Genomic DNA, 26,299 nt, shown 5'->3' on the forward strand with positions numbered 1-26,299 from the left:
GGTAAGCTCCATGGTGATGCCCTGTGATTGGGCCTTCCCAGCATGCTCTCCTAGCCAATCCCGTTTGCTGTATCCAAGAGACTGAAGTATGTAAGGCTATTTAAATCCAACCAGAGACTCGCTCGATTGTTCAGGGAAACATTTCCAAGCAGACAAATGTCCAAATCCAGCTAACCTGATTGGTGTTTAAAGTGGTCGACCCGTCTCGACCACTTACGGACACTCAGAGTCAAGCATGGGTTGTTTGGATCAACGTGTGCCTAGTGTCCTTCTGAATCCTGGGTTTGTATAAATCGGTAAAAATCTACTCGATGCTTAAACCGCAGGAGTTGAAGCTTGAAGACAGCAGAGACGGCACAGTTGGAATGGAAGAGACAGAGGACGTGTGTCGGGGGACAGCCAGGTCTGGTTTTTCATGAACCACAGCAGGAATGTTTTATCCGCAGTGAGCGAGAATACAGAGTTTAGCATCCTCTCATTTTTTGAAACATTGCATTAATCAAAACCATGCCAGCAAAATGCACCCCCACAGCATAACACAGGCAGCAGACACCCTCACAGCAGGGGGCCACACATTCAGGCCTGTGCTGCTGTCTTGTCTCAGTGTGCTGCCTCACATGAACTCACCCACTCGGTGACGTGGAGGATGACTCATCGGACTATATCACGTTTTTTACACGTCTCTGCGGACCAGTGCTTTTTTGCATGCCTGAGTTGTGCCTCTATTGTGCATTTGTGTTTGCAATACGTACGCACCACAGCCCTGCTGCAACTCCCTCAAATGGTTGAAGGAATGAAAGTTTCAGGGTTTAATGAGGTCGTTCCCATTTGTAGAAATGTTCTCTGTTCATTATTTCTACTAAAATTATTTTTTAATGTTGCTTGATATGAGTATGATAGAAAAATAAAGCAGTGAACATGGGTAAAGCAGAGAAATAAAAAAATAAAAAAATGTAATTAACAAAATTAATTGGGTTTGAGGGCAATTACATTTCATCACTCCATTGAATTTCACAATAAGTTTAAAATGAATCATGTAAACTTGAACAGCTGTACCTGCTGTGTCTCGCAAAGGGCAACAGAATGCAGAATAGCTTTATTGATGTATCAATAGTCCAAAAAGGAAATTTATCGTATTCTGACACTATTGTCGTACTGTCACCGCTGGAAAACGCTCGTGATGGTCAGGCGCGCGACATCCATTGAGTGAAGCTCATGCACGCGGCCTCACCGGGCAGCGAGCTGCTGCTACTACTGCTGCAAAATGGACACCAGCGATTTGAACGTGTTTCAGCGGTCATGACTTCAATGTTTCGGCTGTGAGAAACTTCCGGACCGTCAGTCGATCCAAACAGGTAACTTATTTACGTTTAGTGAGTTGGTTTTCATTCAGAGTCGAGCTTTCTCCAGCGCCGCCGCGTCTCTGCTCCTCCAGCACAACAATTCAGCTGAATCCTCACAGAATCATTGTTTCACACGCCGCTACAATTAACGACAAACTGTCAATTTTGTTTTTAATGTTGTACTTGTTGCTTGTACTTCTTTGTTTGTTGTCGAAGCTGCTTCCGCAGCGGGGTTTGGTTACCATGGAGACGGGGCGGAAGCGCGCATAGGGAATTCTCACGTCCTCTGTGTGAAGAAATTATAGAGATTGTTGGTAAATAAACAGACATAAAACAATATTACAGAAACTACTCGCCACTTTTCATTCAAAACTCAAGTGAAAAACATTTATAAGAGTCAAATGATAGATTCACATGAAAGCTTGTGTCCAAGCTGCTCTGAGGGAGCCTGCAGAAGTGCTGTTGAGCAAAACACTGAACCTCTGACTGCTCCCGATAAGCAGGTTGGGGCCTTACATGGTACGGCCCCGCTGTCAGTCAATCAATGTGTATCAATGGATCAATGTCGGGTCATTGTATAGCACTTTGGATAAAAGCATTATATAAGTACTGTCCATTTACATTTGTCAACATTTCTTTAACATTTTATACTCTTAATTGATTCACTGATCAAAAATGCTTCCACTCTTATTCATAGGAACCTCAGCAGCACTTTACATGTACTGCTCCTTTACTGTTCTGACTTCATCCTAACTGTTTGAACTGTTTCCCATCAGTGTTACACCCTACAACCACTCACATAATGACATTAAACCTCTGAAGTCATTTGCAGACTGTCTTGGCAGATGTCATACGGGCCTAAATGGCCTCTAAGGAGAGGAAGCGTGACATTGCCAGCCCACTCGTTCCACGGCGCAATACGTTGAGGAAAACAAGTGCAGAAATAGTCAACGAAGCCAGACAGTCCCTGCGAACCGTATCCACCCAGCGACCGTTCACTCCCCGAGATGGAGTCAGGCAGCTGTTCGGGAAGAGTTCAGTTCACGCGGACCGGGACGGCAGGCCTTCGTCTACCTTCAGGTCAGTGAGCGAGTCCGCTTAAATACCCTTAAGGTCACCAGAGACCTGCTGTGGGTCACATGTAACCTGTGGAAATAATGAGACTTGTTTTTCACTTGCAGTGTTCATGCAAAGAATTTCGACGCTCCTGAATCCAGACCAGGTTCAGGGACTCGGCTCTCACCTCTAGAACATGTAAGTCCCCACTGACACATTGCTAGACTGTTCAGTATGTCATCCAAATAGCAATATCGTGTTCAGGTCCAGGTGTCATTGCCAGTAAACTCAGACATGCAGCAACAGTTCTTTTAATAATCCGTCTGTTAGGTAAGCATCAGCAGTCGGATTATGATAAACGGGATGAAAGATTATCTGTGTTCAATACATGGGTTTATTATGTTATATATGACAGCTGAAGATATAAAAAGAGCAATCCAAACAGTGTCTGTCAACATAAACACATTAATTGGTGCATGGGACCTCTGGCTTGTGATTTACAACAGTGTGTATGTCATTGATATCTTTGTTTGGCAGCAGAAGCCAAAGTTTCCAGTCCCCTGCAATGCTGAGGATCTATTCAAAGCCTGTCCCAAACCCCCCACTGACCCCCTGGAAGCGAAGAGGGGGCTGACTGGGGCACGAGCTCGCCTCCTCAGGGCCGGATCGCTCAGCACGCTGCCTCCTGCAAACCCACACAAAGATGGTAAGGAATGAGAGGAGGAGAGGCAAAATGCAACTGCTTGGACGTTTAAACATGTTCAATCTATCAGAGCTATTTATGAGAAAATGGAAGAGGAGGGAAGAGAAGAGAAGCAACATGACTTCACACACAGCTGATAGCAAGCAATAGAGGCAAGCACCAAAGTCTGGAACATAACTGTGTGTGATTCTCTCCCAGATTAGAGAGTCAACTTTCTCAGAAACGTAATAAAAGCAACAGTTACTTCATGCATTCCATCCCCATAAATCTGGTGTGTGTGTGTGTGTGTGTGTGTGTGTGTGTGTGTGTGTGTGTGTGTGGCAAGCAGAAGTGAATGGAGTCATTCACATGCTGACATTATACCTGATTTACATGCCCTGTGGTTTGGTTTGGGCGGCAAATGTGATTTGCTGCTGCTGTTTTGAATGGAAAATGAGCACTCTTCTGTCTTCAATCTTTGCTTCCAATAAGGCTCTAACTAGTCCCAGGGATGGAGAAAAAAAAGAGATGTTGACAATGAAGATGTTCAGAAGCACCGAGTGAAACTGGAAGGCTTTCACTTGCAGACGGACACAAATTGACACTTGTTCTTTTCTCCGCTGAAAGAAGAGAAACTCTGCTTTTATGGTACGGACCTGTAAATTACCTCTTGTCACCTCCTTTTCAATGTGTTCAGAGAAAGAGACTTTATGTCCAGACTCGGGACAAAAACAGCTGTCAGCTGGAGGAAGGGACAAGGGAGCCCCCGTTAGAGACCGCGGCGAGGTCCCCGGCGGTCCCCGCAAACCGGGCCCACGCAGAACAGCAAGCGAGAGGTATGATTCTGTCACGTGGGATTTGCATGATTTGCTTCTGTCCCTTCTGTCTCTTCCGTCTCTTCTGTCTCATCCCACCTTCCCCCACTCTTGTCTGTTTGACCAAAGCGTCGTCCTATAGTGATCTGGAGATTTATTACCGCCCAAAGGTTACTGATGAAGCCATTACCGGAGTTGATCATGGCTCCCTTTGTTGATCTCCATTAAAGCCCCTCACCCTCCCTTCTTTCTTGTTACTCCTCTGCTTTCTGTTTCTGTTTTTTATCTTATCCAGACTGCAGAGCCTTGACTTGCCCCTCAGTGTCACCGCCAAGAGAACATGATAATTCACGTTGACATGCGCCAAAACCCAGTTTAACCCTTCATATATCATAGAGTGCAGTATATGTGGGTCAGGAGGGTCATGCCCAGGGAAACAGCCTCTATCTGTCATTACTATCACGTGTCAGCTTTTACACCCTCACACTGCACACAGACTAAAAGCTCTTTTTTCTGCCAACCTCATCAGCTGTGTGTCAGCTGGAGGGGCATAACTCCGAGTGTGAGGAGGGGGGGGGGCTGTCGTTACAATCCATCCACCGATCGATTGGGTGGGGCAGCAGGGGCAGTGGAGGGGAGGACTGACCGTAAAACATTTTTTTACAGGAAGGCATAGCTGTCTGTCGCCTGCAGCTCCACCTCCTCACCCACACACTTTAAATTCACATGCAACATTTGAATAACTGGTTGCTGACAAGTGTTTCCCCCGGAGTGCAACTGTGGTCATCGTGTGTCTGAGGAGAGGATTCAGAATTGTTGGAAGTCTTCTTATTTTGTGAAAAGGCCCCTTTTGAACGTTCATAAATCAGCTCAATGCTCACCTCACCCCAGCTCATAGAGAAACTCCACCAATCACTGAAACCTGAGGCTAAAAACTGCAAAAATCATAGAAAACATCAAAGCCATAAGTACAGTGACTGCAAATGGAAATAGAGCCAGCATGGCAGATTAATGTGATGAGTTGGAGGAGATATAAAGATAGGGGAGATTAGCCATCCACTAGCTTCTTTTTCTCCAATAAGCCAGGGCTTTATAGCTCCAAATGGCTCTCTATTAGATTTGGGTGCCCATCTGGGCAAGGCTGGCAGCAGCATGTGTTGTGACTGCAGTGTTCTGGCCAGGCCTAAGACAGGGATGAGGTCATGTCTTAGAGAATGCACTATCACACAATGAAGTCTTATTATCAGGCTCTTAATCCTATCACGCAGAGCCAAAGCCCCCCTGTCTGACTGTCAGACCATCGTGCTTTGGTGAAGGAATAGATGCCAGTCAGTGCCACTCTACAGTAACATTCACACACACACACGTTAGCATGGATTTATTTGGGATTTTCTTATATGCTGTAAAACACCCTAAGACCTTTAGCTTGTGATGTCATCAAACGAAAGAGTCAGGCTCTGTCATTGCAGGACTGAATGAAGCTTCAAATTAAATAAAGAAATTCTGTTCATATAATACATTTTCTTAATATAATGAGAATAATCAATCAATTAGAATTAAGTTTTTAATGTTAGTAGATGCTTACATGAGAGATTTGTGAACAGATCTTGTTGTGATCAGGCTGATTAGTGTGACTCAGTATGTTTGTGTTTATCTGACTTGCTTTGTACCAATTACCTCCTCATCTGGTCACATGGTAATTACAAGGACAACACACACACACACACTTAAGCCATACCTTGAATGTAAAGTCCCATGTGTGGCGTTTGTCTGTCTTGTCAGTACAAACAGACAGTAACATGTAGCGGTGACATACAGAGGCAGAGTCACAGCAGGCAGGACAGCGTGACACATTCTGGCTGCACATTGAGGTTTGAGTGCAGGAGGCCCACAGTGACGAAGCATGAACAGCTTTAACCTCATCGCCCACAAAGCTCCCATCAAGGTTCCTGTCTGTTACCGTTTGCAGTTTGTGTTGCAGACGCACAAACAGTCACATGCTCAACAGACAGGCTGGCATATATGATTCCGCTTGCAGAGACTTTGTGTGTATGCACGGACAGAAGCCTACACACACACCTCTCAACCTCTGTTGCAACAGTGACACCAAGTGGCAAAGAAGGAAAACATCCACGTACCGTTGTCTGCTTCTTCCTGTGGCGAGGGATTCTTGTCCTCCTTGATTCACGTTTCAAATAAGTCTTCATCCTTCACATTCATTCTATCTCTCTTTTATGTTGAAACACCTCAAACCTCTCAAAGTCAAGACAGTTGTAAATAAGCCGTGAATCCTTTGAGACACGCCGTATGATGTAACCTGTCCCTCTTTGTGTTTTTGTCTTTCTTTGTGCTTACAGTAGAATAAAGACACCTGATGTTGACTCAGGAGTCGAAGCTGCAGAGGACAGAGTGGGACACAAAACAGGTTCGTCCACAATATAGGAAGTCAACCTAAGGGCAAAAACCTTATAAAATGTCTGTTCTGTGTGTGTGTGTGTGTGTGTGTGTGTGTGTGTGGAGTGTACAGCTTGTCCAACTTATCTGATTGAACAACATACTTCTCACCCACTTCTGCTCAGCTCTAAGACACACAAACGCACACACACAGAACATTCAAATCCATCTGTGCCAGCCTTAAAAATAGAGAGTGAAAACAAATATTTGTATAAATAGAAACGGACAGAAATGTAGTTTCCCCCCCCCAGTGCAGACGTCGACCTCACTTTCCATAACTGAACTGAGGCTGCTCTTGTGTCAAACATAGATGGGGGGGTGTGTTGTTGCTAAGCGCCCTGTCTCTCAACATGATAAGCAGTCAGCCAATAGATGAGAATGCTGTTGGTTTAGGCAACCACCGTTTCCTGCATCACACTGAGCGAGGGGGGATATGCAAATGTTCACCGGGTGCACACACACACACACACACACACACACACACGCACAGTTCATACACAGTACACGTTCAAGATTTTTTATCCCCCGTGCCCACACACAGACGTTCATATCATCAGAAATAAATCAGAGGAAGTGTAAATGTGGACGGTGACCTTTCACTGTGGCATCAAACTTCCTGCTGTTTTATTTTCAGACGGCGAACTTGTTAACCGTGGCACGCTGTTCCACCGTCTGTTTCCGAGGGCGCTAATTGGGCTAACTGCAGTTTTTCCTTTGCATTATTTCAGAGGTGGGGAGCGACAAGAGAGAGGAAGGTGCAAAGTCATCCTCCGTCTGCAATAATGAGATCGTCCCGCTTCTGCAAGAACTGGAGTCCATGGCTGCAGGTAGTGTGGAGAACGAAGAAAAAGGAACTCAAATAATAAAAGGTGTCAGCAGAACAGATGCAGCAGCAGGAATGCAGAGAGTCTTGACCGTTTTCCAGCCGCTTGATCCAACAAATACTGTATAAGTATCCGTCCCCCCCTCTCACCATATTACACATTTACCCATTTGGGTCGAGGCGTATTTGGATAATCTCAAATATATTGTGGTTAAAGCTATCAGAGCCCATTTTTCATTAATAGTAATCTCTCTTTTATTGCTTTGTTTGTTCCCTCACTTCATTTTCTTTCTCAGTCTGGCAGCCGGTAAATACGTTGTGCCGTGTTGGCAGACAATTACGCATGAACTCTCAAACGAGACAGCGTTGTCATTTCAAAACCGCTGAAGAAAGACAAGCAAAGCACTGTTGGACTTGGCATCCGCACAGAATCGTCTCGACTGCGGCGTTCTGACAGCGCCGAGATGAAATCCACGGCTGTAAATATTTTAACGCTCTACAAATTTAATGGAAAGTTCATTTGAAAGATAAATATGAAATATTTACGATACCGAGTGGCTTCTGGCTCATGCATAAAACACCTTTCACATTCAGAGGGAAATTGCAGTTAAGTGTTGAGCGTGAGGCCGCCGCCGCCGAGCTTTCTCAGAAAAAAGGCCGAACCCTGGTATTTAAGCAGGGGAAATATTTAGTTTACCTCAAAAACAAGGAAGAGGCTCCACCCTCTCTCTCTTCCTCTGCGTCGAGAGCGAAGCCGCTCGTTGCTGAATTGTGTTGCCCCGGAGTTTGACCGTTGAAACTCAAAGCCTCTTTCTTAGAAAAGGAAGAGGGATGTTATTCTACTGCTGACCCGTGTATTATTGATGATGATGATTTAACCTCGGGTTTCTCAGGCACAGTCTGAATGTAGTCCATGCAGTAGAGCCATGACATATTAAACAAGGGCCGCACACTACACACACTACACACACTACACACACTACACACACTACTGCATGTTTTCATCTTTTGCCCTTTCTCTGCATGTCTGACACGCTACAAACTGTCCAAAATCTCCTCCTCTGCGATGCCAGGCAGACCCGAGGGCTCGGTGGATCGTCTGTGTGATTTGTGCGCTCGTCTCCACGGCGTCCTGGCGGAAGCGGACGTGCTCGGCCGACGCTGTAAGAGGAGGTCAGGGATCCTCCGGACGCTGTTCCGCCTCATCGACTTGAACTCTGACCAGCTCAACCTGCACATCGCCGAGCTCTGCCTCGCTGTGAGTCGCGTGTGTGTGTGTGTGTGTCGGCACGTCACGTCTTAAAAGCAGATTCAGTGCTGATTAGAGTCCTTGAATGTTTAGTTTTTCTTTTCTATCTCTAAAGTTGTGCGTCAGTGGAAACAACCTGCTCAACATCTGCAAGCTCATCTTCAAGATCAGCCAGAGTGAAAACAATGACATCTTCTTTGAGAACAACTCCATCATAGGTGATCCTACATTCTGATTTAATGTGCTTCTACGGTTGAATACTTGTTCCCAGTGTGTGTGTGATGTATCGTGTGTGTTTGTAGACTCTCTGCTGGCCGTGCTGAGCGGCGAGGGCGTGTCGGCGTGTGGGGAAGCTCTGCTGTACTGCGTCGGTACTCTGAAGTTCCTCTCGGGAAACGGCTCCCTCCTCAAACTTCTACTGGACAAGAACTGCGTCGGCGTGTCTCAGCAGCTCATTCAGAGGCTGCACACACTCTCAGCACAGGGAGACACACACTTCACCACTGCGGGGCACATTCTTGTACAGGTGTGGACCCTCTTTACATCTTTCATACACACATCTACTGTATATGGACTCCCTAAGACTCTCTCTATATGTTTGGGCCGTTGTGATTTCCTGTGGCTTTTCCTGCCATTACACAACTATGTTATTGTTTATGTCTGTCATAGAACATAAGACTTGACTTCATAGAGTTCTCTGGAGGCCTGGCCCAATCCTGTAAGCAGCACATACGTCCAAAACACACCCCTTGCTCCACTCTCCCACCGAAACTGATTGCTGCTAACCACAGAAGTTCGGTCCCGAGCTAACATCTTACGTCGGCACATTTTCTTTGATATCCCGCTCTGTTAACGACGCCGTTAGAGGAGGGAAATCAGCAGACCGTGACTCTCCAGAACATTCTTCTGTCTTTTAATGCTGCTGCGTGTGTTTGAATTAGTGTTTCCCCCTCCTGCGATAGAATGATTTATAGCCCCACTAAATACTTTCCGGTTCCTCTATCGCCTCAGCTTCCTGTACACGGCAGCAGCAGCTCAGCTTTAATGAGCATATGGCCGACGCTGCATGCAATTCTAAAAAGGATATAATCACTTTAGATTCTATTTATACACACACCTCTCACCATTCTCTGTCTATCATCTGTATGACATCTGACCCCCTGCAGCTTACAGCCACCCTGAGGAACCTGGCTGACCACGCAGACTCCCGGCCGCTCTTCATCTCTTGCGGCGTTCTGTCGGAGCTCTGCACGGTGCTGCGACTTCACAGCAACGACCTGGACGTCTGCGTCAACGTCTCCAGAATATACAGGTAAACAACCTCATGTCACCTCCTGTGTGTTTACTCAGCACTTTCCTACACACCTCTACACTCCTGATGTGTTGTTTAAACACACAGAGTATTGATCTGAATGGTCAGTGTCATCATTTCATGCCCCCCCCCCTCTTCCCCCCTCCTCTTCCTCAGTAAACTATCCTCTTACTCAGAGTGCCGCCTGGCTCTGGACCAGACCCCTGGGTGCTACAAACTATTTATAGAACTGCTGAGCAAACATCACAGAAAAAAGGTAAGTTCACTCCCTGTGTGTGTGTGTGTGTGTGTGTGTGTGTGTGTGTGTGTGTGTGTGTGTGTGTGTGTGTATCCCAGTGTTGTTGTAATTCCCCAAAGCATGTTTACCTGGATAGAAAGCTGTTTGTGTACTTCAAGTCCAAGTACATAAACAGCATCGTTTTCCTGCACATGGCCTTCTTGTGTGTGTGTGTGTGGGTTTTGACATTTAATCATGAGAGAAGTGGGCGGGACTCTGGCAGACATCATTGATATGTGTTCTTATTCTTTATAGGAAATAAACACACACCCCTAAAAATACACACACACACACACACACACATGCACATAGAGACACTTTGTATCTGTCTTGTGACATGGGGACATGTAATAAGCACCTGGTCTGAGGGACAGCCTGTCCTGTTCTCAGATGTCACTGCAGGTTTATGGAGGGGAAACGTGTGCAGAATGAGTTTGTTAGCCAAGAACAAAGTGGAATCGTCTATTACATCATCTTCACTCTGACTTCATGGAGACTTTACTGGCATTTGTGCTGCATTTACATCTACATACTAAGTTTTGATTCATAAGGTTCACTCTCAGCACAGTATATGATGTCACTGCTCACTCTAATAGGACTTATTCTATATGTGTGACTCTTACACACTCTCCCTCTCTCTTCTCTTCCCCTACAGGATCTCGTCGTTCGCCTCCTCTTCACCCTGGGTAACCTCACATCCAAGAGCGACGAGGCGCGGGCGCTGCTCTTCCGGTGCGAGGGCTGCGTGGACACACTCCTCCTGCTGTACGACAGCTACCAGCGAAGGGACGCCTCGCACGCGGCGCACACACTCGCAGAGGACGATTCCCCGACACCCGGCAAGCCTCACGTCTCTCCGGGGAGCGTGCGGGGGGACGAGGACGTGCTGGTGAAGCTGGTCAGAGTGTTGGCCAACGTGTGCGTCCATCCGGCCGTCGGCCCAGCTCTGGCCTCCAACACAGCCTGCACACAGCTACTGATGGAGACTCTGGGTGAGCAGAGAGCCGGGGTGTCACACACTGTTAAGCTTAAGAATGCAATTACAACAAATTGGAGATTGGGTTAATTTTGCTTCAAACACACACATTTCTGCCCTTTATGTGGGTGTCTATTACATAAAGGAGTCGGAGTGTGTTAGGCTCTAAATCTCTGGTTCAGTGCGATGTACAGTACGTCTCTACCAGGCAGCCGACCACTTCCCTTATGCAGGGAATGAGACGTGACACACACCTCTCATCTGTTGATTCCATCTCTCGCTTTGCTCTCCGTGCTCTCTGTTCGCACACAGCACATCCTTCTCTTTTCTTTGGTGTGTGTGTGTCTTTTGTGTTTTTTTTATGTTTGACAAAAGCGAAGCGCTTCACTGCAAGGGCAGGATGTTCTGTCACATTTCACACACCACCGAGTTTGTGGGTGTGAAATTCTCCCCATGTGGTTTAGATGGTTTCAGGACAGGTTGAGCTCAGGCACAGGTGGGTATGAGACTCAGTTGCTCTGCTGACGCCTTCCACACACACACACACACACACACACACACACACAGAGAGAGAGAGAGAGAATCAGAAGTCAGATTTTCTTTCTTTATTCATGTTTACCAGAATCCACACGGCAGCAGGTCTGTCTGTCTGTCTGTCAGTCGGATGCCGCTGCCTGTGGCGACGCTTGAGCGTTGGTGGAGGATTAAAGAAATTAGCGAGAAAGCCGGGGCAATAAAATCAAGACTAAAAAGAGTGTGAGTGCGTCGGAGTGAAGGAGAACATGTGGAGATTTTTATCGTGACATCTGGAGGGGATGAAAGCACGAGGCGAGTTGATTGATATCCTGTTTTGATCGGGTTTACGAGAGAGAATATGAACCACCACAACACAGCACTTCCAGTCAGAACCAGAAACGAAACAATTCAGTGCGACACAGGCGCCGGTTGACAGTGCGACCGCAATATCTGCGATTTATGAGCGGGGGGGCAGGCTGCTATATCAGGAACACACTCTGCTTCCAGGCCGCTCACTCTGGGTCACACTGACCTCTGCCTACGCCCACTCATGATCAAACTGATTATATTCAACTAAAATTATCAAATAGCTGGGTTTCGCAATTTGACAAATAATCACTTCACTGATCGGATTTGTGACAGATTTCATTACTTTGCCTCCTCTTTCATCTACATGTCACCATGGTATCATACTCTATATGTGTGTATGTACGTGTGTGTGTGTGTGTGTGACAGAGCTGAGGTCCGTTCAGGAGAGCGAGGAGCTGCTGGTGAACGTGGCCGTCACCATCAACAACCTGTCGTTCTACCAGGAGGAAACGTCTGCAGTCACACTCAGTCAGCTGAGCGTCGCTAAGCGTGAGAGAAAAGAAACAAATACACTCAGAAAATATCAACTGTCTTGCTTTTTATACAATTTACTCACATCCTGTCTCTCTGCCTGTCTGTCTGCCTGTCTGTCTGTCCCTCTCAGTGATGTTGAAGCTGGTCCTCAGCTCCAGCATGGACGCCACGCTTGAGGCCGTCCGTGTGTATGGGAACTTGTCACAGTCCAAGGTTATACGGGACTTTATCATGCAAAACAAAGGTTCATATCGGACACACACACACACACACACACACATTCAGCCACACTTTGAAGCAAACCAAATGACCTATATCTCCCGGTGCAGTGTGTGTGTCTCCATGCAGGCGTACTGAAGGATCAGTGTGTGTCATGTTTAGGCTGGACTTATCTGCAAGGCCAGCTCCAGTCAGAATGAAGCATCTGGCTGATATCAGGACTCTTATCTCCTCCTCCCTCACTCCTCACATCTTTCTCTGTCTCCCTCTCTCTCCCCCTCTCTCTCTCCTCCAGTCTACAAGTTTGTGGTCACACTGCTGGACTCCAAAAGCCCTGAGGTTTGTTTTTCGGCGTGTGGACTCCTCACTAACCTGGCTGTGGATCCTCCCAGCAAGGTCACACTCACACTAGAGGGGGCTGCTGTCAAGTAAGGACAAACACAGCTGGAGCTTTGCACTTTGTTTTGTGTTTGTACGTATCGGTGTTGTGTTTGATTGATTGACAGCAACACCCTGAAGAAATGAACGCTGACTACAACTAGAAGGATCCTTAAGAGCTCGTAGCTGTAGCTGTAACGAGACGGAACAGGCCGAGACAAACCTCGTCTTGTTCTTATAATAAGCCGACCTAAAGAGAAAGAAATGACTATGATTTTTCAAGAATTATCTCTGTAACCATGAAAGAAACATCAAAACCGTTCCCGTGCTGCTGACTCATCATCATCTCAGCTACACATTAGCGGTTGTTGCGTGTTTTGTCCTCTTAACATGTGGGCTCCTCCCTGTGCCGTGTCCCCACCCTTTCCACCAAAGTCTCACCAAAACAACAACAGACACGTGAGAGTGAAAACATCAAACTCTTTGGCAGTTGTGTTTAATTTCCTTCTTTCTTAATTTGAAGTACAAGCTGGTTATTGAAGATGTTAATGCTCATCTTATTACTTTGACTTATTGGCTTCTCAGTTTTTTCCACCGGATCGGATTTGTCAGAGAATTTAAATAGTTTCATGGCTCAAAAACGGAGAAAAACTCATTTTGGCGATGGCAGCATCTTCTTAGTCAAAGAGGGATTATGGGAAATGTGGCGGTTTTGACAGATGTGAAACACAAACATGCCACTAATCCCAAAATGAACATTATAGGAACATTTAGTTTCATTGTTTCCTGTCTCTCTCTCTCTCACACACACACACACACAGTCCTGAGTCCTGCAAGTTCACTGAAGGGGAACTAATGCCCACAAGCCTGCAGATCATGTGAATCTCTTTCCATCTAGGCATATGATGTTGTGGTTGTGTGTGTGTGTGTGTCTCTTGTCTCCAGGCTGATGGACTGTCTGAGAGACTTTGGACCCTGGGATTGGCAGCTGGCGGGCCAGGTATGTAAGGCCTTATGTAACCTGACGGAGGGGAGCGGTGCAGAGAGACTGCTGGACACACAGGAGACCCACACACTGCTGGAGACCCTGGAGACGTACTTGGGTTGGTGTTCACATTATTAGTCAGTATTCATACTAACTCTTACATAACAAGGGAGGTGAACACGTTATTCAAAGCGGTGGCCTGAGAGAAAGACAAAGTTAAAGGTCCGATTACATTTCAAAAGGCAACAGAACAAACAGGCGTGTAGAGGCCGAGGCCATAGGAGCCAGACGGAGGCTGAGCCATAGAGTTTAGGTCCTTATATCCTGAAAATAAACCCTGTCCCTCTCTTTGCGTCATCTCCATCTCTCCTCAGACAAAGAAGAGGCTCTACAGTGGACAGCAGAGGAAGACGTGAGGGACTTCCACAAGGCATTCTGGGAGTCAGAGTTTCTCCCCGTCGCTCAAAAACTGGTGACAAGAATCAAGTGTCAGACTGAGACATGAAGATAAGAGTTTACAAATATTGCTCCCGTTTTAAAATGTGAATTTAAGTATATTATCTATACACAGTATCAAGAAAAAGCACAAAAAATCACATATGTGCTGATAAATGGTTAAAAACACATTTATGCATTTACTGTAGATGTCAGATTAGTAAAGAAGCATTATCAGGATAAGGACGTAGATCAGCATCAGCAGTCAGATTTGTTACGTTTTTCATATTCCACAATGCACTTTAACGTTCAGCCCCATAAAACTTAAAGGGTTAATACCTGGGCTCCGTCTTTCCACACGCAGGGATGGATTTGTTAGCTCTTTGCACATTTAAATAACACACACTTATACTTTTTATGTACCTCAGGTTGTAAAAACTCTTTTACGATAATCCACTTTTGAAAGAAAAAAACATGATATTTTCCTTAAATTAAGACTTTAAGACATAATAAAGAACGTGAGACGGGAAAAAGGAAAGTCTTGCTTCTCAGAACCTTTATTATTACACAGATATGAGGCCCGGCAGTGCTTACAAGTTACACCAAGTAGCCTAAAATACAGCATTTCAAAAATCACATTGTTATTACATTGAAACAAAACAGAAACTGAACTTAATGTAAAAACCCTCTGTGTCACTCCCCCGCCCCTCCCCCTCCCACATACCCACCTTCAACCAACCACAAGACAAGCGAATGTTTCCAAAAAAACAACCTAAAACTCGTTAGCCAGAGTTAATAACAAACATTGTTCTCTACACAGACTTTCTCAGATTGATATGAAAGACAGTTGCCTGGCTGATTATGAGGTTACTTCTTTTTTATTCCTATTCATATAAAATGGGAAAGCCACTGAAATGTGAAGGCAGTTTGGTCAGTGGGGAGAACACTGAGTCTCTGCTGGTGATTGTTTACCAACAGCCTTGATGAGAAAGAACCTGAAACCAAAGCCTCAGCTGGGAAGTGAAGGTTTTTCCCAGATGAGGTGTGTTGTGGGTCAGAGATGAGATTGCAAGTAGAAGGAATCCCCCCCCCCCATCCCGCCCTCCTCTCTCTCTTTCTATCCAAGTATGAGTCAGGTGCAAAATGTGTTGAAAGAGAAACTTTGACCTCAGTCGCACCATAGGATCAGGGAGCGTCCCCTTGTTTCCAGTGAGTCAGAGTTCCCGAGCTTATACTGTCAATGAAGTTCACATGAGAAGTCCCTGGATCGCACTGATGGACTGAACTTTAACCCTGAGTTCAGCTCACATTTCAATCATGTCAGTCTCTACTTTCTTATCAAATAGCGGTGGACTTTGGGACACCTAACAGTCCATTAACACCCAATTTGATTTCATGAGTCATTTGCCTAAAAACCTTTCAAAATACTCACTAATTACCATTTTCTTTTTTAGCTTTCTTAAACTAATGAGTGGAATGAGCCCTGCTGAGTGCTGAGAGTGAGACTGATTGTGCTATGACCGCTCTGATTCCTGAATTGTGCAGACGTTTCCACATCTAACGTATTCTCTCTGAAATCCAATTGTTGAGAAGAAAACTGCAAATGATACACAACAATTCAATATCATGTTTTATTTTTTCTTTCATCTTTCTCATTTTTTTCATATAAAAAAAAAAAAAAAGTGTCAGTAACTGACATCAGTCAGAAGTTTGGAAAAAAAAACCTCCATTCTTCTCAAACCACTTCCAAATGTACCATTCAATGATCACCATCATCTTCCTCCTCGTCAATCTCTCAACTGTCCAATTGTCAATCATCAGAAGAATGCAGCACTTTACTGGTTTTAGTAAACAAAAACAAACAGCAGAGGTTTCACACCTCTGATCAAAAAGCTGCGTTTGCACTGGTTAGAGTTCCCCAGCAGGGAAATAAGCACAGCTACAACCTTTAGCCTTTCGACAGCGATCTACCGCTATCGGCTCTGTGTGGTCCAGCCCGTTTCCCTGACAACGGAAACATGGTCTGTCCAGGAGGAGTCCCTGCTCACCAAAGAGCACTTCTAATATGTCTTACAGAGAAATCAGAAGAGGTATTCATTTACTGGTAAAATTCACAATCCAAAGCTTCGAAAGTATCAGGGTGACCAGGCAGCTGGGATAAGCGGAAGACAAGACAGGTGTGGTTTAGGGCAACCGGAAGCAAATCCCTCCTGGAAAACCTGGTTTCTAACTTTCTTTTTGATGAGCTTTTTGTCTTCCCCCCCCATTACCAGAAACGGAACGACATTATCATCAATGATAAAACTGTTACATCACAATAACAGCGCTACAGCAGAAGCAAGCAGTCTTTCCTTCAAGGTGCCTCGCTTTGCACATGAAATTCATAGACGTACACGTGTCCACCCCACACACAAACACACACAGGCATTCATCATCCAAACACACACAGGGCTCAGACAGTGTTCTTTGAGTTTCTTTTCACACTCCGTGGATTAGCTTACATAGACATTTCATATTTGGGGGGCTGGGGCGGTAGAGGAGTACTGGATGAAAACAAAAAAAGGAGGGGAGGGGGGTAATGCAGTGGATTTCTAATGGATAGGGGTTGAGGGGTTTGTGGGGGGACTATTTGTGGGTCAATATGACCCTGATGAATACATGGGAGCAGCAACAGCAGCACTGTGCTGGATAGTTCAGGCACACATTCAAACGACGCCTTAAGTTACGCTTCCATCTCCAGTTACCACAAACTGCAACCACATCCACGTCTCTTAATACAAAAAAGAAATAAAAAGATATGAAGGAACCTTAAACAAATATAACAGTGATGACAGAATGGAGATGCAGCTTGTGTGTGACTGCGCGGCTTTCATCAGTCTTATCAGAAGAGGTCGGCGGCCCAAAGTGTTGCATGCCGGAATACTGACAGGTTGTCCTGGATGCCTCAGTGGCCCGGGAGCAAACTCCTCAGGTTAGCAGGAGTTTGCTCCAGGCTGCCCTCTCTTGGTCGGCTTTGGCACTGCAAGCAACACAAACTGCTTGTGTATCCACTTGTGGGTTGAGATGACTTTTTCTTTTGCAGTTCTTTCTCTTTCCTTCCTTTCATTTGTTCTGATCCTCTTCCAGCGTCCGTCCAACACTGGAACAAGCTTCGTCACAAGCCAGGGCTCTTCACATCTCTCCACACTTTGTTTACCCCCACCCCTGCCCGCCCCCTTTGATTTTTCTCTTTTTTTTTCTTGATGTGTCCCGTGATGACCAACGACAATGACATTAAAAAGACAATGAAAGAAAACGCCAAAAATGGGACTTCATGTCATGTAGCGGGTGATCGCTCTCAGAGCGTAGAGCAGTTCTGCCTGCATGCGCGCTTCCATAAGAAGCAGATTAACGTGGACCTGCAGGAGACGAGGGAGAAGAAGAAGAGAAAATAGTTAATACACATTTATTATTATTATAATCACAGCTGCATCAATGATTCCACAGTGCAGGATTCCTCTTCCTCACCTTTTCGGAGTGCTGAAACTGCCTCCAGAAACTTTCATACATTCGTTTGGTGGTCTTCTCAGGACTACACACCATGGTCTTGATATAGATCTTAAAGCTGCGGTCCAGAAGCTGGTTGATCTCCCCATAATCATAGTCGTCATACCTGTAGGACACGGAGAAACAAAAGGATTAGGAACAATGGCCCCACCTGCAGAAACAAAGACAGTGACAGGACGACCTCCGGTGTCTGACCTGATGCCAAACATGCAGTGGATATAGTTCCAGATGGCTCTGCGTAGCATGCTGGTGTCCACGTCCTTGTGTGTTGCCATGGTGTTGTAGGTCAGGTTGTAGGCCATCTGGAACTTCTCATCCAGCATCTGACCAACATCAGGGTACAGCCTGTTGACCAGAGAGAAGCCGTGGTCCTCCCAGCTGTAGTCCTGGAGAGCGAGAGACATTTATTATTACAAGAACATTTTGAGAGGGGTTCAGTTCTTGCAGTGGCGCGCAAAGGTACGTTTGATCCCTACCTGCACTCTGAACGTGGGCACTTGCTCTCCTCTCCTGGAGAACTCCTTGTAGCCGTAGCTTGGGTCCTCGAAGTGGCGGGAGATGTCTCTGGAGGGGACGCACTCCTCATCCTCGGCCGTGACCACCAGCATACTCTCAGTCTTCTCTCGCTCAAAGCGTGTGGCCATCTCCTCCTGGCTGGCCTCCTCCTCGTCGCGACACTCCTGCATCTGCTTCATCTTCTCCATCAGCACCTCCACCTCGCCGCACAGCTCCTACGCAAACAACAAGCACCGAAACACAACCCAGATCAGGAGAGAGTCACGTCATGAAGCCACAAATCACTCAAATCCACTCTTCGCCATGAACCTCAGTCGCGCCTTTTCAACTCACCTGGTTGCTGAGCGGATCGTCGCGGTGATAAGCGTGGCCGTTCCCATTGGCGATGTCGCAGACGCAGAAGTGGCCGACGGAGGGGGGCCTGAACGTGTGTCCGCCTTCACATTGGATCTCCGGGGTGATACCGCAGCCGAAGGTGAAGGAGGCGAGGGAGTGGTAGTGTGTGAGCAGGACCACCGCATGGATCACCTCTGCTAGGGACCAGCTGTGTTCCTCTGTCTTCAGAAGGCGCTGGGAAGGAAAACACAAAAATAAAATTCAGTAACAGGCTTGAATACTGCGGACACGCCAACCGTCTCCCGCCTCGCACCCCCCCTAGCACGCTTCATTCCGCTGGCTCATCCTATAACACTCAAACCCTTCCCTGCCCCTCACCTCCATGTGTTCCTTGGTGAGAAGCCAAGGCCGGTGGGCCAGGATCTTGTTGAGCTCGCCCAGTTGCTGCAGCTTCTGCGGGGCTTCGTCCAGGCCGTTGAGCCACTTCGGATCGCCGCCAACCTGGAGGAAATCGTTCACGTGCAGGTTCACCAGGTAGGAACACTGATGTCTAGCTGCCGCCTGCAGGATCACAAGGAGAGAGAGAGACAGGATGTAAACCACTGCCGCTTTTGAAACTCTACAGACTCACATTGGATGTAAACCTGCGCGCCTGGATCGTACCATGATGCCGATGTAGTGTCGGTAGTGCAGAGACAGGGGGCCGTCCATCTGCAGCAGGTAGTGCTGCGTCCGGAGGAAACTCTCCAGGTACTGTGGGTGGAAGCCCATAACCAGGGAGACGTTGTCAAGGCGACCGAGGGCTGCGAATGCATCCTCAAATATCGACTGTGTCCTGGTGTCCACTTTACTGACTTGAAGGATCTGAACAGGGACACGAAGCAAAACAAAATCCGATTTAATAAGCAGGTAATAAGACAAAGGTTTGGTGTTCAAGGCGACTCGGTCGTGTCTGTACTCTGTACCTCTTTCTCAGGGATGAATCTGCTCGGTCCGTTGCCCAGGGCTCTTGGTATTCTGACTCCCAAGTCCTGCAAGACAAAAAAAGGACAAAATGCGCATATTTAATTACGGGGGCTTTAGACATCAATCGTGACAAAGCAGAGTTTCTTCATGTCGCGACAGCAGCAAAACTAACGGATCCTTACTAAATGAACGAAAATGCAACTTTCCTGCCGGACTGAATTAGATGCATAAATGTCAGATAACAGAGACGGATTAAACACACATACACACACACTCATGACTTTTCACGCTTAACCCAATGACATAAAGCTCCATATCGTCTTTAATGCCCGGTGAGTTGCTTGTCGAGACATGTCCTCTACTCTAGTGGACAGCCGTCAAGTCTCTGCCGTCCCGCAGCGCACAATGAAAAGAAGCGAGAGGATGAATGAATGAGCACAAATGGGATTTTTTTTTTTTTTTTAATCAGCGACAATTAAAGATTCCAACACATCATGCAACTTGCTGCAGGAGATGAATCGTGAAAGAATAACCAGGATCGATAAGTGATCCTGATGTCCGATGAAAAGAAAAAGAAAAAAAAGGGGACCAAACGCGTAAACAAGTCCGGACAAAGACTGCAGTGCAGAACCTCCGCTCGCCTGCAAACACTCACAATCTCACAATCTGACAGCGTTTCCACCTTAAAAACACCAGCAGCTTCTAATCGCCACCTAAGACCACGAAGAAGAAGAAGAAGGAGCTCTTTTGTTCTTACCTTTTTGCTTCTCCGTTCACAATGAGAACATATCTTAAACAGGTTTGTCACTGCGAATGAATTAGTCCCCACGTTCTCTGCCGGTGTCACTGCGTGCCTCATGTCGTGTTCTCTCCTCACTGTGATTTTGTCGCGGAGGTTAAAAAGTCTAAATGTCTTTTTTGACGGCTGTTTCCTCCGCTCTTTGTTCCTTGAGGCGCTGGATAAAGTGCTCGGCAGTCAGCTGTTGCAGCCCCGCAGCAGAATAACCTCCTCTCTCCGCGCACACATTCGGTAAATAAGTAGAGGGCCCGCGTGACTGACGGGCGGCGCGGCCAATCGCGTGGCGAAAACAGCCGCGCTCCAGCCAATGGCGTCGCGAGCAGCCGGAGGAGGGGGGCGGAGCGAAGCGTGAGGAGAAAGAGAGGGGGGTCTAAACGTGAGCAGAGAACAATCCCCTCTAAGAAAACATCATCACCTCTCTCTGCCTTCTTTTGTTCCTGCTGCCACTGATCATGTCTGTGTTTACTGCAAGCCCCACTGCATGCTAATCAGCAATCAATACCAATCAATCACTTTAATCACTAGGTGCTGATGTAATTATGACGTGCAGCAGCTACTATGCAGAGGTGAACTGGCCTCTATGTGCAACTCTGTGAAACAACAACTGAGCAGCAAGTTCCACCTATTGACTGTTCTGCAGAGGTATGTGTGTGTGTTTGTGCGCGCGTGTGTGTGTTGGGGTGAATGCCGAGCCCCCACTCTCCTTGATGAACAGCAGAGGCAGCGGCAGTAAACAAGGCAGATCTGCTGTGCAAAGCACACATCAGATGGAGAGCTGCAGAACCTGCTGCAACAACAACAGCCATTCAGTTAGTGCCTCCGACGCCGCAGCAGCCAATCGCACCGCAGATACGGTGACTCCTCCACCAATCGGCCCGGGCTGACAGAAGTCATCTACTAGAGCCAGGAGGAAGTAGAGATAAGGAAGGCAGCTATTATGGCTTTGTTTTGTCCCATTGAGAGAATAGCATACTCAGAAGAACACTGTACCGCCGTCTTGTGCCAAAGGTAGAAAGTCAATAATTACTCTAAATTTTACTGGAGGAGATGTACTGGACATAACATATGAGAGTCAACTATTCACCTGCACTCAGTACAACATGTACACGCTCATTCATTCTCAGAGATTCATGGTAAACAGCAGGTAAACAGCACAAAAAAGGATTTCCTCTAAAGATTCCCCAGTATCCACTTTACAGAAACATCATCTCATTGGCCACTGTGGAGTTTGATACACGTTTCAACAACACATGTCCCATTCAGACGAGACTCTTTTACAGATTCATTAAACGGGGTGTTGCTTCTGTCATAACTGTGGCCATCCCTGCTTCTGTTTGGCTGTGTCAGCATTTGGATGCACCATGGAAGAATAAAAGAAGCTTCAATAAAACCATCAAAGGTCACATTTGGTCAGGACGAGAAGATGGTGATCGGAAGCCAGAGTTCCAACTAACCAAGTCCTGGTGCCATAGGTGCTTTTTGGCAAACCTCTGCCAGTCTCCCAGCTCCGATGGCTTGATAGCACTGTATTCAGCAGGTTCATTGTGTGGATCCAGCCAGACCCCCCTTCCTCCTCCCCCCCATCTGTCCCTCTCCTGGTGCCACAGGGGGTGTGGGGCAGTGGTAAACATGTTCCCAGGGCTGGAGTCAGCACTCTGCCGGGGTGCAGCAGGGCGGCTGGGAGCCCCATGGCTCAGCAAAGCTGCAGAAGAGGCTGGTCAGCGTTCGGGGCTTACGACACATCGGACCTTTCACATGAAAGCGTTTAGGCTCGGCGGGAGGGGGGGGTCTCGGCCTCAGCGGCTGTTGGACTGCACGTACTGACTACTGCGTGGAGCTTTACTGTAGAAGTGTTGTTGGTATCGCATGTTGGTATTTCACTTCCACTTAAAGTTGGTGTTACATGCTTTACTATTTGCATGTTTTTCACACAAAATTCTAAGCTATTTAAAGCAAAATTTCAATGTGAGCGTCAACACTTTTAGACATTTTGCTGCTGAAGCTGCTTCAGATCACACACTCATGTTCAACAAGTCCCACTGCTGGTCAGAAAGGCTTCACTTTACCTCACAAAACAAACCAAAGTAAAGGAGGAAATGGTTCAACCTTGAATTGACATCTTAGCAACTATACCATCATAGAAAGAACTCAGCCAGTTCTCCAGAACATTCCTGCTGTCTGCATGCCCACTTCACTTTCTCTTAACACTTAACGCATCTGTGGCATGATGCAACAACAACAAAAACCTTAAGTTTGACCTTTTTGACCCGATCATAAGTAACACCTGTGTAGCAATCCTGGCTTCTAATCTGCATCTTCGAATACCGCAGGAGATGCAGAAGATGGATCCAGAAATGCTAGATAACAGAGATATAAACAAACCAGTGGGCAAAATTTAAAAGAAAAAAGAGCTTTGAGGTATTATTTAAAGTGTAACAAAGGGAGCTTGTCATCTTGTCACAACAAGATTTTGAGGCATGATGAAAAGTGGTAAAACAGCACAAAGGTCAAGTTTAGGAGAGGGGAATTCCGGGTTTTATGTGTGTTTTTGTACACACACAATCATAAACAGGGATATAACTGTACAAAAGAGAGAAGTTTAGGTCTATCTAAGCTCAAAGGGGGTTTCCACCTCTGTCCGACTCTCCCAAATGACTCTCTTTCTAAGTGTCTTTACTGCGACTAAAAGCAGAAATGCGATTAAGCTGAATACATCACCGAGTAAATATGACAGTGGTGCTCAGATGTTTACACGCCTGAATAAATCTACAGTGAGCATACTTCAATTTGTACTTATTTGTTTCAATCAAACTTTTTAAAAATCTATTTATAGCCAAGTATAGCTTTGAAGTGCACTTAAACTGACCGAGTGTGCACTTGAAGTGTTCTAGAGCCCGACATGAAGTCTGTACATTGAAGATGAGCCGAAGATGAGCCGACGGCTGTGAATCCACATCTTACAAGCAGCCCGGTCGAACGGCTCACACACACCAAGCTGACACACACACACACACACCCTGGTAAGAACACGTTTTAACACCCAGAGGAGATGTAACTCTGGGACATATTAGATAATGTGCCATTCTTACGACATAGTGTCAAATTCTTGCCGCAGATAGAATCAAAACAATATAAAGTGAAGCCATAAGTGACCTTTGATCGGAGGGAATGAAAGGATGGGAACACGTGAAGAGTTTGTGCGACACTAGGAGTTTTATTGCAACTTTTTAATGCAATCATAAGGAGAAAATGAGGTAAAAACTGGGGGAGGGAGGGTGAAACTCTGCACGTGTGTGTGGCAGCAGAGTGGCCCGCTGTGCTTCCCTAGGCAGGCAGACGCAGCGAGCAGAACCGCAGGAACTGTGTGGATGTTCAACAAGTGGCACAAGTCCACCAGACCAGTTTCAACCTGACCTATGGCTGCGCAGAGGAGAGGAAGCAAATGAAAAAAAACCTAAAAAAAAACTCCCTCGCACAAGAACACCGGCCTAGCAACAGGATCCCACCAATCACGGCACAGAACAACAGCTTCAGGAACCAATCTTCTTCGCTCACCCTCTCTCTCTCTTTTTCTCTCTCTCTCTCTCTTTCTCTCGCTCCTTCTCTTTATTTGTCAGGGGAAAAAAAGGGAAACGGAGAGAAAACCTCAGCCGAGGTCTTAAGTTGACTGAACAAAACTAATCTGCTGTGTTTCATAGAAAGCTTTAGTTGAGTTTACAGACATATTTGCACAGTTGTTACACTTTGAGGTTGTGTTTAACTAAAGACCTGACAAACAGCAAACAGAAAAGACACACAACTAACACAACCAACTAACACACACACACAACAGGAAACAAGTTGGAACTTTTTGCCAACAAATCAGCATCAGATCAGAAGGTTGGGAAACATTTGTGATTTGAACACGTTCAAAGAGTAAAAAGTGCAAACTAAGGGGGTTCTTCCTCGCTCTTCAAACACGGCTGTAGGGGTTTGACAGTATTCATCTATCACTAAGCACAGCAGAGCAGAGCGGAGCAGGGCTGGCTGGGGAGTTAACCCTTCCCTGCCCACCGCAAGTGTCCCCCATGTCAGAATGTGGCCTGCCGTGTCAGTTGGTTTGATGTGGGCGAGTGTGACCAGTGTGGGAATCAGATAGAGCCTTCGCTGACTTCTCGCCCTCTCTGTGTGCGACTCTTGCTCTCTTTTCTTCTCCCCACTGGCCTCTCTCCTCTGATCTGTGTATGTTCTGGCATGCAATCAGAGCGGAGTCCAGTCTCGCCAAAGCGCCGGCTTTCCTGAGAGGAGAGACGTGCCCCCCCCCCCCCCCCCCCACCCCCCGACCCCCCACTACCCCACACCACCCACACCCCCACCCGCCCCCAAGACCCAACGATTCCTGGACCGGAGGAAGCGACGTTCCCTTGGATTCCATGAAACGCAGAGGAAACACGGCGAGAGAGAGAGAGAGAGAGAGAGAGACCTCAGCGAGCGCGGTGAGTAGACAAAAAACTAGAACTCGAAGGGGGGAAAGAAATGTCTGGAACAAAGGATAACAAGCGCTTTTATACGGCTTTATACACACTAACACACACACAAGGAAAGTTCTGTGAATGATCGATATGAACTATGGGCTACAATCCAGGGGGGAAAGGCGTTGGTCTGCAACCCCTGTGCGCACGTGAGGAAGAGCGAGTTCCCGGGGATGTTATTCTAACAGAGAGAGGGCAGCTGTCACAATACAGCCAGGACCAAGAGAAAAGGACCCATAGAAAAACAGAAAATACCAAACACTCCCCTGCTATCTTTAGCCCAATATGACACAGCAACCACAAATCAATGAGAACTCTCTGTTTTCTGCTGCCAATCCACTTCTCTCCTCTATAACATACTGTTTGGTTTCTCTAAACACGACTCCAGCCGTCCTTTGACTCCCCTCTAATCTCCTCCTCCCCCCCTCCTCCTGCTGCTGTTTCCTAAAGGTTCACCAATGGGAAACGTGGAAGATAGGCCATGCCAAAACTGGGCGATGCCAAAAGTTCAAAAAGGCAAACTTCAGGGTATTTGCAAAGTTTTACAGCGAATGTTTGAAAAATGATTGAGAACATGCACGGTGGAATCTGGGCCGAGCTTATCTCTCCTCTTTTCACGTTATCCGGAAGAAGAAAAACACAGGACCGGCTACACAAAGCTGAGCTCGTATCAGCGTTGGGAACCGAACAACCCCAATGAAAATAGTCCCTGTGGCCTGCTGGCATCCACAGCTGGGTGTCTTTCTCTCTCTCTCTCTCCGTCTCTCTCTCTCTGTCTCTCTCTCTCTCTCACAAGATCTGGAGATTTGCTGACTGAGCAAATATGAGTCATCTCCCAGGCGCCGGGCCAAAGCGTTGTTGTTGATCATCACCACGCTGTCATCCTGCAAAAACCCCTTCGCACAAAACAGATCCGACCCTCACCGCTTTCTGTCCAAATACAGAAAGCCGATGATTCATCACCAGAAACGACCACTAAGTAACAACAGCTTAGCCGACTAGTTTAAACTATTTAGGACAAACGTGAGGCGGTGTGCAGCTTACTCAACGACTATATAAGAACAAGGAAGCATAAAACCAGTCGGGCCAGACACACTGAGCTTTATTAGTTCCTCCAAGTTGCTCATTCGGTGCATAAAAGAGAAAACAAGTGAGTCAGTGAGATGTTTTCATATGACAAAAGGCATGATTGACTAGTGGGCCAACCTGAGGCTCACGGGCTGAGACGGCTGACAAACAAAACCCTGATAAAGTCAGACGCT

At 46.6% G+C, this 26,299-nt stretch overlaps 2 protein-coding genes across 4 annotated transcripts in view; one reads left to right on the forward strand and one right to left on the reverse strand.

Moving 5' to 3' along the window:
* Positions 1–1,209: 1,209 nt before the first annotated feature.
* Positions 1,210–14,814, forward strand: armc2 (armadillo repeat containing 2). 2 transcript variants are annotated; one of them, XM_076154880.1, is made up of 18 exons: positions 1,210–1,355; positions 2,166–2,423; positions 2,525–2,597; positions 2,937–3,105; positions 3,779–3,917; positions 6,254–6,321; positions 7,079–7,177; positions 8,247–8,431; positions 8,538–8,640; positions 8,725–8,948; positions 9,589–9,734; positions 9,891–9,990; positions 10,667–11,003; positions 12,239–12,361; positions 12,477–12,590; positions 12,861–12,993; positions 13,889–14,046; positions 14,303–14,814. In XM_076154880.1, exons 2-18 carry the CDS (start codon positions 2,206–2,208, stop codon positions 14,431–14,433), a joined length of 2,520 nt encoding a protein of 839 aa, XP_076010995.1. In that variant the 5' UTR covers positions 1,210–1,355; positions 2,166–2,205; the 3' UTR covers positions 14,434–14,814. The 2 variants fall into 2 exon arrangements, with proteins under 2 accessions (XP_076010995.1, XP_076010996.1); XM_076154881.1 differs by having other exon boundaries at positions 2,940–3,105.
* Positions 14,815–16,039: 1,225 nt separating this feature from the next.
* The window catches only part of sesn1 (sestrin 1), a 41,541-nt gene continuing 31,281 nt past the window's right edge, over positions 16,040–26,299 (reverse strand). The window contains exons 1-9 of one of the 2 annotated variants that reach the window (XM_076154993.1): positions 20,485–20,748; positions 19,727–19,792; positions 19,425–19,625; positions 19,140–19,322; positions 18,759–18,995; positions 18,386–18,640; positions 18,105–18,295; positions 17,871–18,015; positions 16,040–17,761 (exon numbers count right to left, since the gene is read on the reverse strand). In XM_076154993.1, the coding sequence (XP_076011108.1) occupies positions 17,675–17,761; positions 17,871–18,015; positions 18,105–18,295; positions 18,386–18,640; positions 18,759–18,995; positions 19,140–19,322; positions 19,425–19,625; positions 19,727–19,792; positions 20,485–20,586 (1,467 nt within the window). In that variant the 5' untranslated portion in view covers positions 20,587–20,748 and the 3' untranslated portion in view covers positions 16,040–17,674. Of the gene's footprint in view, positions 17,762–17,870; positions 18,016–18,104; positions 18,296–18,385; positions 18,641–18,758; positions 18,996–19,139; positions 19,323–19,424; positions 19,626–19,726; positions 19,793–20,484; positions 20,749–26,299 lie in introns of those variants that run through there. The other variant, XM_076154992.1, reaches the window with a different exon arrangement.

This window comes from Genypterus blacodes, unplaced genomic scaffold, assembly GCF_046128005.1.
Source record: "Genypterus blacodes isolate CSIRO-AG114 ecotype Tasmania unplaced genomic scaffold, CSIRO-AGI_Gbla_v1 ptg000064l_1, whole genome shotgun sequence".
In the NCBI taxonomy this organism is placed as follows: domain Eukaryota; kingdom Metazoa; phylum Chordata; class Actinopteri; order Ophidiiformes; family Ophidiidae; genus Genypterus; species Genypterus blacodes.

Coding starts and splice junctions, on each gene's coding strand:
- armc2 (XM_076154880.1), top strand. CDS start 2,206: ATGGCCTCTAAGGAGAGGAAGCGTGACATTGCCAGCCCACTCGTTCCA. Junction 3,106..3,778: donor TGCAAACCCACACAAAGATG/GTAAGGAATGAG, acceptor CAATGTGTTCAG/AGAAAGAGACTTTATGTCCA. Junction 3,918..6,253: donor CGCAGAACAGCAAGCGAGAG/GTATGATTCTGT, acceptor TTGTGCTTACAG/TAGAATAAAGACACCTGATG.